General features: G+C 34.5%; 3 protein-coding genes across 4 annotated transcripts; 1 reads left to right on the plus strand and 2 right to left on the minus strand.

The window, feature by feature from the left end:
- Nucleotides 1-39: 39 nt before the first annotated feature.
- On the plus strand, nt 40-6,410 carry LOC111300071 (beta-galactosidase 3-like). The gene is made up of 19 exons (XM_022895686.2): nt 40-386; nt 485-580; nt 685-797; nt 920-986; nt 1,122-1,214; nt 1,402-1,545; nt 1,764-1,852; nt 1,949-2,054; nt 2,186-2,273; nt 2,708-2,826; nt 2,919-3,083; nt 3,256-3,434; nt 3,883-3,992; nt 4,072-4,181; nt 4,654-4,764; nt 4,847-4,960; nt 5,045-5,247; nt 5,369-5,705; nt 5,790-6,410. The coding sequence occupies exons 1-19, from the start codon at nt 216-218 to the stop codon at nt 5,937-5,939; spliced, it is 2,565 nt and encodes an 854-aa protein (XP_022751421.1). The 5' UTR covers nt 40-215; the 3' UTR covers nt 5,940-6,410.
- A 534-nt stretch (nt 6,411-6,944) lies between these two features.
- Nucleotides 6,945-8,282, minus strand: LOC111300072 (thioredoxin H1-like). The gene is made up of 3 exons (XM_022895687.2): nt 8,080-8,282; nt 7,396-7,518; nt 6,945-7,305 (listed from the first exon to the last, which is right to left on the minus strand). The coding sequence occupies exons 1-3, from the start codon at nt 8,167-8,169 to the stop codon at nt 7,153-7,155; spliced, it is 366 nt and encodes a 121-aa protein (XP_022751422.1). The 5' UTR covers nt 8,170-8,282; the 3' UTR covers nt 6,945-7,152.
- Nucleotides 8,283-10,220: 1,938 nt separating this feature from the next.
- RTH (RTE1-homolog) lies at nt 10,221-12,618 on the minus strand. 2 transcript variants are annotated; one of them, XM_022895688.2, is made up of 3 exons: nt 12,463-12,602; nt 11,433-11,719; nt 10,221-10,953 (listed from the first exon to the last, which is right to left on the minus strand). In XM_022895688.2, the coding sequence occupies exons 2-3, from the start codon at nt 11,706-11,708 to the stop codon at nt 10,528-10,530; spliced, it is 702 nt and encodes a 233-aa protein (XP_022751423.1). In that variant the 5' UTR covers nt 11,709-11,719; nt 12,463-12,602; the 3' UTR covers nt 10,221-10,527. The 2 variants fall into 2 exon arrangements, with proteins under 2 accessions (XP_022751423.1, XP_022751425.1); XM_022895690.2 differs by having other exon boundaries at nt 10,357-10,953; nt 11,433-11,714; nt 12,463-12,618.
- Between the last annotated feature and the right edge of the window lie 594 nt (nt 12,619-13,212).

The raw sequence follows: 13,212 nt of genomic DNA on the forward strand, positions 1-13,212 counted from the left end.
ACTTATAAATTGCTGTCCGCTCAGAGTCTCACTTCCCTCACAGAGACCCAGTATAAAATGGATTCTCTTCCTGCTCTACTTTACTCTCATTAAACCATAGCCACAAGCCCACCAACTGAAAACCTCTTTTTTCTTTCTCATTCTCACGCTTTCTGTTGCAAGCTTTCTTTTTTTTGAGTTTTGAAGTTAAAGGCTGAGTCTTGAGCTGTTGAAACATGGAAACAAGCTCAGTTTCAAGGCTGTTAATTGCATTTTGCTTTGCTTTGTGTTTGGGTTATCAAGTGATTCAGTGCAGTGTTACATATGATAGGAAAGCTATCGTGATTAATGGGCAGAGGAGAATCCTCTTCTCTGGTTCCATTCATTATCCCAGAAGCACTCCTGATGTACTTCCAATCCTTTTATTGAAAATTTTACTGCTTTTTGGTGTTTTTTTTTTTTTTTGAGAAATAAAATGGGTTGATTTTTTTTTTTTTTGTCGTAGATGTGGGAAGATCTGATACAGAAGGCTAAAGATGGAGGGCTTGATGTGATTGAGACTTATGTTTTTTGGAATGTTCATGAGCCATCTCGTGGAAATGTACTCTATTTTCCCTCCTGGAGTGTTTCTTCTTCTTTTTTTTTTTTTTTTTTTCAAACTTGGATTGTTTTTGTTAAACATTTCTTGTTTTTACAATTTTACAGTATAATTTTGAAGGGAGATATGACCTTGTGAGATTCATAAAGACAATACAGAGAGCAGGCCTCTATGCTCATCTCCGCATTGGGCCTTATGTTTGTGCAGAGTGGAATTTCGGGTTAGATCTAAATCTCTGTCTAACTCTTTTTCACTTCTTCTCTTTGCAATTTATTGTTTGTTCTTTATTTATTTGGGTAACTTCTATTTCCTTGATATTCTAAACATTTTTACTATGCTCAGAGGGTTTCCAGTCTGGTTGAAATATGTGCCAGGCATCAGCTTCAGAACTGACAATGAGCCTTTCAAGGTATCCCTTCTGCTGTCCTTCATTACTACTTTCCTTTCCTTTGTTTTAGCTGCATGGCAAATTAGAGCAGGTTTACTGTAAGATAAACCATTGTTTCTTAAAAAATAAATAAGTATTGTTGATACATTATTGCAGAGAGCTATGCAAGGGTTCACAGAGAAGATTGTAGGACTGATGAAGAGTCATAATCTGTTTGAGTCCCAGGGTGGCCCCATTATTCTCTCTCAGGTAAATGTTTTGGCCGTTGGCTTTTTTTTTTTTTTTTTTTTCCCGCCATTTTATCATATTTATCTTTCTATACATTAAGATGCCAATTTATGCAACTATAGATTTGCTTGTCTAATCTAAGGTCAACTTACAGTGGTGATATGAACCTTTTTTTTTTCTCTCTTTTTAATAATTTGTATGAGCTCAGATTGAGAATGAGTATGGGGCACAGAGTAAATTACTAGGGGCTGCTGGCTACAATTATGTTAGTTGGGCGGCGAAAATGGCAATAGAGACAGGAACTGGGGTCCCTTGGGTGATGTGCAAGGAAGAAGATGCCCCAGATCCAGTGGTAAGTAATTAGCCCTCAAATCTATAATTAGCATGTGGAGTCTCTTGCTCTATGATCTTAGTGAACTTTGAAGGAATGAGTTAACTTAAATAAATGTGTGCAAAACCATCTTTTTTGTTTTCAACTTTCAAATATATGGTTTTTTTTTTAATATTAAATCTCAATTTTAATTTGTATAATGAGGGTGGCTAAGGGAGTTTCCTGGGTACTTTTTATAGATAAACACATGCAATGGTTTCTACTGTGATGCATTCCAACCCAACAAACCCTACAAGCCAACAATGTGGACTGAGGCTTGGAGTGGATGGTAAGTTTATTATGTGTTTTTCTTTTCTAACCTTAATTTGAAGAATCTAATATGAAATGAGAGTCCAACCATTTTATGCCTTCATCTATGCAAAAGGTTCACAGAGTTTGGTGGTCCACTTCACCATCGGCCAGCTGAGGATTTGGCATTTGCTGTTGCCCGATTCATACAAAAAGGAGGATCCTTTGTTAATTATTACATGGTTGGTTCCCCCCCCCCCCCTCTCTCTCTCTCTCTCTCTCTCTCTCTCTCTCTTTGTCATTGGGCATGAAATATTTTCAATGGAAAAGCGGATTCTCGTTAACTGAGTTGCGTGTTTACCATGTGAAACAGTTCCATGGAGGGACTAATTTTGGACGTACGGCTGGAGGCCCTTTCATCACTACCAGTTACGATTATGATGCTCCAATAGATGAATATGGTGAGAAGAAAAAAAAAGCTATATGCTTATTTCCATGTAGTTTGTTCTGTTAAAATATTGAAGAATTGTTACATCTTCCTTAATTGTTTTCAGTTTGTTTGATATTGCACTTTTAACACTTCAAATGGTTCGCACCTCACAGTCTGTGCCTCACAACAATAGTATTTGAACTGAAAACAATATAAATTCAATTCTTATTTGCTTGTATCTGCTGATGTTTGCTTATATACTTATTTCATTTGATCCATTAGTTGGGTTACCAAATGGGAATACAATGGTCTCCTATTCTGTTACACACTCTTCCCCAATCCCCACTGCCTACCCTCTAATTCATCCTCATCCATTTTTATATCATCTTGCATTTATGTGAAGGCCATCAGGTTTAGATAGCCACACTAATGCATTACTAACTACATCCTACAAAAACATGACAGGTTTGATTAGGCAACCAAAGTATGGTCATCTAAAGGAGCTCCACAGGGCTATTAAGATGTGTGAGCGAGCTTTAGTTTCAGCTGATCCCATTATTACTTCACTTGGAAGCTTCCAACAGGTTTCGGCTTTTATTCTCAAAGTCCCCTGCTTCCAGCAGATGTAGTATCTTTAATTATTTAGTGAATCTAGTCAATGTTTGGCATTTTCCAGGCTCATATGTACACATCAGAATCAGGAGATTGTGCAGCTTTCCTATCGAACTATGATACCAAATCCACTGCAAGAGTGTTATTTAACAACATGCACTATAACTTGCCTCCTTGGTCCATCAGCATCCTTCCTGATTGCAGGAATGCAGTCTTCAATACTGCAAAGGTACGGTGTTGTGAAATGAGTGAATTTGCATGACCAGTTTCAGTATTATTGTAAATGAAGCAGATTTTTTAAGGACATCTAATTCTTGGCATTAAAAAGTTCAAGGATCATGTACCAAAAAAAAAGTTCAAGGTTCTCTTAAATAACAATAACTCATGCTTGTCCTTTTCAGGTTGGAGTTCAGACATCACAAATGCAGATGTTGCCGACAAATGCTAAGATGTTCTCATGGGAAAGTTATGATGAAGATACTTCTTCACTGGATGACAGCTTAACGATAACTGCTGATGGTCTATTAGAGCAAATAAATGTCACAAGGGATGCAAGTGATTACCTATGGTACATTACTAGGTGAGACTGATGGCCCCATAGTTAGATTTGAAGGAAATTTCTGTTTTTTCCTCATTCTCAATTTACATTTGGTTCCTTTCTTTCCCGTTCTTTATCGTTTTAGGGACGGGTCGGTTTGCTTTGCTATCCCTTTATTTTGTTCCTTCCTTTAAGATCAAATCAAAATTGAGAAGAAACAGCATAAAGATTTTCCCTTTTTCTTTTTCTTTTGGGGGGGGAGAGAAGGGGAAATGTCTATTGAAGAAACTTTTATTAGAACTTGCCTTTCTGCATTCTTTGCCTGAATTTGTGTTCAACATGTTAGAAATTCACTGAAAAACAAAATGTCTTTGAGCAGCATTTACATTTTATGATGTAAAAGTCTTATCACTGACACTGAAAGATTTTATGATGCTTACTGACTCTTACATTTTGGAAATGTCTCACAATTAGATGTTATATGTTTTAGTGTCGATATTGGTTCAACTGAATCCTTCCTTCATGGAGGTGAACTCCCCACTCTCATTGCTCAATCAACAGGCCATGCAGTTCACATCTTTATCAATGGACAACTTTCAGGTACATAGTTATATTGCCTTTTCCCTGGATTGTCATTTTTTGCTTTTCAGAAATAAAAATCACAACATGATGGTAACAGGTTCTGCCTTTGGAACGAGGGAAAATAGGAGGTTCACATACACTGGGAAGGTCAATCTGCGTGCAGGAACAAACAGAATTGCATTGCTGAGTGTTGCTGTTGGATTGCCAGTTAGTTTTTCTCCCCAACCTTTATCATTTTATACTTCAAGTCATGAACAATTTGGAAACTCCTGTGGCACATTTGCATATCATTCAATGAACAATCACTGAAGTCTTCAGGTCCTATCTTAATAGCAAATACTTTTAGCTGAACCTGAGATTTGTTTGGCCAAAACATCATACTCTTCCTTTGTGGGAGCAAACTAACCAAGGGACGGAAAAGGGTAGAAAACCTTCACAGCTGAAGCCATTATATAATGGAGAATTTCCTTTATGTATTGAATTGATTAAATTACCAAGCCTTGTAGTTGGAAAATAACTGAGATGATACTCTGAACTGCGAATTTTCTACGACCAGCTTTATTGATTTCAACTTTATCTTGTAAAATGAAGCAAAAGAAAATTGGGAAAAGAAAAAAAGAATGCTATGGCTATTGTGTTTTCTATTGGTAAACTGACTACAGTTTTTTGGTGATTGAAGAATGTTGGGGGACACTTTGAGACATGGAACACAGGAATCCTAGGTCCAGTTGCATTGCATGGACTTGACCAAGGAAAATGGGACCTGTCCTGGCAAAAATGGACGTACCAGGTAGTGGAATTGACATCTCTATCTTTGATGTCTTCATTATTTTGATTGAAATAAGTTTTGTCATGAATGCCCCTTTGAACAGGTTGGGCTTAAAGGAGAGGCCATGAATCTTGTCTCACCAAATGGTATTTCCTCTGTTGAGTGGATGGAGGGATCATTGGCTGCACAAAAACAGCAGCCATTACGATGGCATAAGGTAAATTAAAATGAAAAGTATAGGTATTTGCAGCATGAGTTGTGGCTTCTAAAAAGTTCGAAACTGTTCCCTTGAATGTTGCAGGCTTATTTCAATGCACCTGAGGGTGACGAGCCATTGGCTTTGGACATGGAGAGTATGGGAAAAGGTCAAATCTGGATTAATGGGCAGAGCATTGGTAGATATTGGACTGCATATGCTCATGGTGACTGCAACGACTGCAGTTATGCTGGGACGTTTCGACCACCAAAGTGTCAGCTTGGCTGTGGCCAACCAACCCAAAGATGGTAACTATCCTTAGGGCCCTAGATATACAGAAATCTTTCTACTCTGTGTAACGAACAGATAATGGCCTTAAAGTAATATATATTTTCATCATTTAATTCCTAATTGTTTTTCTTTTTTCAGGTACCATGTTCCTCGGTCTTGGTTGAAACCTACACAAAATCTGTTGGTTCTTTTTGAGGAGCTTGGAGGCGATCCCTCAAGAATCTCACTTGTAAAAAGATCTATGTCCAGTGTTTGTGCTGAGGTGTCTGAGTATCACCCAAATATTAAGAACTGGCAGATTCAAAGCTATGGAAAGGCAGAAGAGTTTCGCAGACCGAAGCTTCACTTGCGCTGTAATCCTGGACAGTCTATCTCTTTCATTAAATTTGCAAGCTTTGGAACTCCTTTGGGAACTTGTGGAAGTTACCAGCAAGGCCCTTGCCATGCTCCTGCTTCATATGCCATCTTGGAGAAGGTATTTTAACTTTCTTGTCAACAGATAAACTAAAACTTACATTCATGCATTTCTCACCATGTTCTACTATCGGATGTTTCACAGAAGTGTATAGGGAAGCAAAGATGTGCGGTCACCATAGCCAACAGTAACTTTGGGCAAGATCCATGCCCAAATGTGTTGAAGCGGTTGTCAGTGGAAGCTGTTTGTGCTCCTATGTCTTCAACAACAGCGGAGCCAAACTGGGGAGGCTAATCAGATTGCATGACTCACAGAAACACTCCATAACGTTTGCATCTAGTAATTTAACTATTCACTATCAGCGTTTGAAGCAAGCAGCAAAGAAATGAAAGGAAGAGTGCATAGAATAGGCGTTTATTTATGTTAGGTTGAGTGCCACAGCCTTTCAAATGGAAGGCTCTGGCTAAAGGTGTTCAGTGCTATAGGAAATTAGTTGTTTAATGTTAATTTAAGTGAGGTTAATCGAGTCCTGTATATTAGTGATTCTAAATTCTAGGGGTCCTGCAATTTGGGTCCTGAGGTGAAATTTCTGGCCTGTGTCCCCAGCCTTTTAACCGGATATGGGCACTGGAGAACGAGAAATTGTATGCGATTTCTGTTTGTATCACTGGGGAAAATTTTAACCCAAGTAAGGTTCATGTTGGGAGCGGTTCCTAGTGTGGCCACTGTTTTATGTGCAATTCTTGATTAAAATGCCTTTTTTCAGCTTTCCTTGTCTTTCCTTCTGATTGATTACAGAGGAAAATTTGATGTTATCATTATATCATGTTTCCCACACCCCTGTTAAAGCTGAAACAGCCAAAAATGGAGAAATTCACAGCTGCAACTTAGAATCCAATGTCATGAACCTCCTGAGATGTTATCCACTCCAATTAGTGCAATACCAGTCCATCAATCTCAATCCTCTTTGCACTAGTCCAGGTTTGAATTTTCCAAAAAGCCATTTTGAGTTTGACATGCTACCAACTCCCATCTAAATCTGAGGCTCTAATTCATCAAAGGTACTGTCTCATCAGTTTTGTCGGCTGACAAACAATCTGAGATATTGACAGTATACGCGTAGATTATCTCCCGATAAAACCGAAGTACCTAATAATCCATCAACTAGAAGTTTCTGAACACGGGAGGTCCCATCAAGATTGAAAATAGATATCAGCAACCAACCCAGGTCAAATGAGTTTCTGAATATGGTCCCCTTGAAGAAGTAACATACATTTCCATGGCAATGAAACCAGCATATAGGCAAGTGGTACTAAGAAATTCTCAAATCACATCAAACATCAAAAACTAGCTTTATGTAATGTTGTGTCATATGCAGATAAAGATAAAAAAAAAAACTCAAAAGACAAACTTGAGGTATAACATAGAGATGTAGCAGCACATAATGATGAGTTCCGTAATAATAGATTCCACCAAACATGAAGGATAGTACTAATAATTATCATCATCAAGCAGAAGCAGAACTAGTAGTAGCCATATGCTTTGCCACAGTCAGCTGAAGGTCATCTTTCTTTGCTCCCACCACCTTGTCCACAATCTTCCCCTCCTTCAGGAACATGAAAGTTGGCATAGCCTCCACAGCCCAATCGGTAGCAACCTCCTGAAAACAAGAAAAATCAAACTTGCATCAACGTTTTCACTTCTTGATCATTACCCCCCCCCCTAATTGTGATTTTAATTCTGCATTTACCTTCAACTCATCCACATCCACCTTAATAAACATGACAGTGGGAAACTTCTTGGCCAGTTCAGCCAGGAAAGGTGCAATGAAACGGCAGGGTCCACACCATGAAGCAGTGAAATCAACCACCACCTGCATTTACCATATAGGTGAAAATTCACATGCCATTTCTAAAGGAACAAACACCAACATCACCATTAACATCTTTCATTGATTTATCCATGTACTGACAACCTAGTTTTTGGCTTGTCAACTATCCTCTTAGAAACACACAGCGACAAAATATGGGACAACAACCATGCTTTAAGTACACTACTTATATGTCAAGAATATACATTAATCATCCAATCTCCATGCAATCCAAGTTTTTACATGTGAAATGGACTGACAAATATTGAATCCACTGAGAGATTATTAAAATAAAAAAAAAAGCTTCAACTTTACAGATCGTGAATTTTTTTTTTTAGATTATACAAATCTAAATCCAAAACCCACCATTCAAATTTCCCTATAAATTAAAAAAAAAAATCATAAAAAAAGATTATTTGAAGCAAATGAAAGCATACTAAACCCATCATCTTAGCATACCAAACCCATCATATTAAATATCAAAATAATCATAAATATAAAGCTAAATAAAACATAAAACAAAATATAGAAAAAAAAAGGACCTGGGGAAATAAAATAAATTACCAATTTTTTGGATTCATTGCCACTTTGAAGCTGCTCGTTCCATGACTTAAGTGTGTGGCAACTGATCACTTGTCCTTCCTCTGCAGCCATTTTTGCTTAGCTCTTGAAAAAAAGAGAAAAAAAAAACCTTTTTTTAAAAACAGAATTGATACACTAAAATAAATAACCAAGCGAGAAACGCTTTCCTCTGTTTTGACAACTCTTCTCTGGCTTTGTTTAAATAGGCAAATGAAGCGTTTGTTGTAATTACGGTTCTGCCATTCTTTAGTTGGGGACACGTACGGAGATTCCATGCAAGTAAGGACACGCACCTTTTCGAAAATTTTAAGTTTATGTATTGTACGATCTACTGTTTCAACCGTTAGATTAGGAGAATTGTTGAAATAGTCGATCGACGGTGCTAAGATCATACCAGAATTGGTGGTATTGGATTGTTTTCATTCTTAGTGTGCGACCGCCCGCTTCCTAGTTTTTTCTATTTACGTAATAACTTTTCAATTGCTCTTAACATTTTTGTATTTTTGTATTATTATTATTTTTTCATTTGTCTTAATATTTTTAGTTGCAATGGATTCCAAATAGAAATATGACAAAATAATTTTGTTATATAAAAGAAGCCTTAATATGAAAATAAAATAAAAAATTATACCTCGTGATAAAATTTAATATTAAATTTTATAATAATTATAACTTTAAATTTATGATCCATTTAAATAGATGGTGAAATTAATTTCGGTGAGATTAAGAATAATGATAAAGTTATAATTAATTATTATAAAAGTATGATTAAAATCAATGATAAAAAAAATGTGTTTAAATATAAATGCAATGATGACGGTAAGATAAATTTTAATAAGATAAAAAATGATAATTAAATATATTAGTTTAAATTTTATATATAATAAAAATTTAAATTATTTTACTTATAAAAATTAATAAATAATAAAAATATTTTTATGTATTTTTTTTATTTTAATTAATTACTCAATTATAAAAACGTTTTATTTATTTATTATACTGAATTGACAAAATCATTTATAGTTTTTGAACAAAAAAATGAAAGATAAAATGACAAGAATATTTTGGTCCTTAAAGCATATGTTCAAGGGTAAAAAAGGAAAAACGGGGATAATATTAAAAGACGTAGCTACGGCAGAAGAAATAATTTTTCACTGATTGGAGGTATGGCACGATAGATTCCTCCAACCGTGCCTCACCGTGATTTCATTTGGATTGCAAAGCTGGCCTTTTGATTTCCAACTGCACCTCACTGTGGGTTCAGTTGAATCCAAATGCAGCCTTAATTAGCTAAAAAAAAAGTTATTCCACGAAATTAAAAATTATTAACTATAAATGTTACTCCAATTCTTTCAATACTTATCAAACAAAGAAAAAGAAACAACCATTATCTATAAGTATAAGAGAAAAAACCAAACTAAATAGATATCATATTCACTACTTCTTCTTTACTTCCTTCTCACGTATCTCATTAATTTGAATATCAAAATGCATTTCCAAAAACTACCGATGACGCCTCCCAATCTTATTCTCTATGATAGATTGAATTTTTTTTTTTCAAATTTCAACAAGCCTCTTAATCACCCAATTAAGAATTACATTAATGAAGACATTCTTAATTGGTAAATAACTTAATGGATAATCAAGCACAAGTCTTCTCAAAAAAAGAAATCCTTCTTCGGCATTAGAAACTTGGAATGTTCTTGAAATGTCAAAAATGGAAACCCTTTTGTTAAATGACTAAGACGACGTTTAAGAGACAAAAAGGAATATATGCAACAAAAACCACTAAAGAAGACGTTGGATTTAGCATAAATCATCTGCCAAGGCCCAAAGGCAAAGCCAATCCAAAATTTTCAGTTAACACCACGATGGCAGGTTTTTTACATATCGAGGTTCGCTTTTGCATAAAGAAAAAGAAAATTATCTCGTCCAACAGGAGGTGTCTGTCACAGCCTTACCGTTAAAACTGATAATTTAAAATAAAATATGATGATATAAAAATAATATAAATAAAAAATATAAAAATAATATTTTAAAATTTTAATAAAATTATATGAGTTTAATAAAATAAAAAAAAATATATTTCATATTTTCGTATTGATATGAATTATAATATGTAATTTTTATATAAAATACAATATAAATAAATAAATTATCAATATTTTACATAATATAAATACATAAATTGTCATATCTACTTACTATTGAATCACAATATTGCTCCCTTCGTCTATGCATTGTACTCGATAAAACAAATGCAAGAACTTGAATGGGCTTGTATTAGCAAGGAGAGCAACAAAGACTACAACTTCCATGTAATAGCCTAGTCTAGCCTAAGCATTGTCTACTATTTTCGATATTCTACAAGTGCATGCATGAATATTCCAAGCAAATCTTCTATATTAACGGAGTTGGAGAGTTGAAAAGCTACAATTGGATCAAATTCTTGAAACAGTAAGTACCAAGAAGGAACCAACCAACAAGAAGGGATGCAAAGAGGGCTAAGAAAGACAGGTATGTCATGCCACCAAATGCAAGTCCAAGACCGGATACTATAACAAATGGCAAGAAAGATCGCAAAAATGCTGTTTTGCTCACCCACTGGCCCTTGAGGAAGATGAGAACAGCAAGGTTCACTACATTCCACTCACCAGATCGAAAGCCTAACCTGTTCAGGTTGTTTGCTACAAAAGAATGGCAATTGCAAGTGAAAAGGTTGTATGACCGGTGTTGGAATTCTTGTGTGCTTTTTCGTAGTGCATCATTCCATGTTAACGTCTCTCTCCTAGGATCATCATGCTGGTATTCTTGATCTCCTTTAAATGCAAAGGAATGGGGAGAAATGCAGCATTCCTAGCAAAAACTCCAAAGGTCACATGTGATACAGAGGAAGAATGATTAAGAAAGAAATACTCAAGCAGAAATGCTAACATCCACACAGTTCCTGTCATTGGCACTACTCTTAGCTATTGGTACTCGAATTTTTTTACTCTAAAATTTACCAAACAGAGGTGCAGTCATGAATTATTAAAAAAACCCGAGTTATATTCAGCAACCTATTTCTTGTCATTGACACCATCCTTAGCTACCAATTTCGAATGTTTTGCCCTCACATCTGCCATAGTGCATTCACAAATTATCAAAAAGCACATGAATTTACAGTGTGCAGTTCAGGTAAAGCACAACAGAATCAATAAACCCTACTTCCGAATTCTTAATCCTGTCAAAGTTATCATGTCATTTTCCCATATTGCAACCTCTTTGGAATCAATGAACAAAATTCAAGAAGAAATAGAACTGATGGAGTCAAAAAAAGAGTTGGAACACAATACCTTATCTTTGTTTATTTGGATATAGCGAGCCACTGCCCCGAAGGTGAAATTGTCAACACAAACAAAATTAGGCCCTGCAAAATCTAGAATAACTCCATCTTCTCTGCAAATCCCAACATGGCCAATGAAAGGAATCAACCATGAAAGAACAGGTAGAGGTGTCCAAACAATGCAGCATGGAAACCGTGCCCTTCTTGGATCAATTTTCATACCATGTGGAAAAGGAAAACCATCTTCCACCATCGGCTGGTGATCAGAATCTACTTGTTCTTCCATTGCCAACTGTCCTAAAATTGCAAAAGAAATAAATAAAAGTACACCAATTGAAAATTATATATAGGGGTGAGAAAAAATTTGAAAAAACCCAAAATCAATTCGAAATAATAATATTCAATTCAGGTCAGTTTTTTTCTTATTTAATTTAAATTAAATTTAGATATTAAATGTACAATTAGGTTCGGTTCAAACTTTGGATCAAAAGGTAAAAAATCTAAAAAATCGGATTAAACTGTTTTTATTAACTTTTATATATTTTTTAATTTTTTATATAATAAAAATAATATTTTATAGCTGAATTAAACTGTTTTTATTAACTTTTATATATTTTTAAAATTTTTATATAATAAAAATAATATTTTATATCAAACTCTATTTAAATTTATTAAAATTTTATATCAAATCGAATCCGATCGATCAATTTGAATTCAGATTGAAATTTTAAAATTCATAATATTATAAAAAAAAATCGAATCGAATAAGATCGAACTGTTGTCACCCAAAATTACAAATGTTGCAGCTTTTTCAGAAAACCCACATCGATTGTTTCTACCCGGATTTAAAATTTCTTATAATTTTTTTTTATCAATCATCCATTAGCGACGGAGAGAGGGTTGAATTCAACGAACAAAAGAAACGGGCGAAAATTCGAGTAACGAAAAGAGTTTTCAATGAACTTATAAAGCATGATTATTCAGAAATTGAAAACTAGAGCTCCGGAAATAGATGCAGAGAACCAGAGATTAGAGCGTACCTTCGTCGGATAGAGAAACGCAGATCCAGCGGAAAGTCGAGGAATCGGGTACCCAAGCGATGGGTCAAAAAGGACGTGCGGCCCCTGTTTAAAATTTGGGGTATGTTTGGGTAATGGAATTTGATTTCCTACCCTGTACCGGTTTATGATTAGTGTATCACGTGTTTGTTTAATATTTATGCTTTTATATAATTCCTTTTCTTTTTTTTTTCTAACTTATGATAAGTACAGATATAATGGGAGCGAATATTCGATCTTGAAACTTCGATCCTTTAAAAAAATAATTATCATGGTAACCTTTGTTATGATGTTTGATATAGTTTTTTAATATCTTATATAATTCGATTACTTTTAATATAATTTTAATAATTTTGGATATAATTTTGATAATTTTCTTATAAATTTTAATAGTATTTTGAAACCTCAATCTTTAAAAAAAAAATAATTATCACATCAAATTAAGATTAAATTTGTTATTTTAATATTTTATGCAAATTTAGACTTTTAAAATTTGTATCCTTATCTCATATTAATTTATTTTTAGGTATAACTTATCAATTAGAAAAAAAAAAAAAAATAAACCAAAATTGCATGATTAAACCAAAAAAAAAAGAAAAAAAATGGTATACTTTGTGCAGTAAGTCAGTCTCATGAACAACACTAATATAATAAAATTATTTCATATCCAATAATAATAAATTCAACATCTAAATGTGCTCCACAATATTAATATAATAATAAATTCACTAA

This window comes from Durio zibethinus, chromosome 18 (genome assembly GCF_047325235.1).
Source record: "Durio zibethinus cultivar Kanyao isolate XHJ-2024 chromosome 18, ASM4732523v1, whole genome shotgun sequence".
NCBI lineage: Eukaryota > Viridiplantae > Streptophyta > Magnoliopsida > Malvales > Malvaceae > Durio > Durio zibethinus.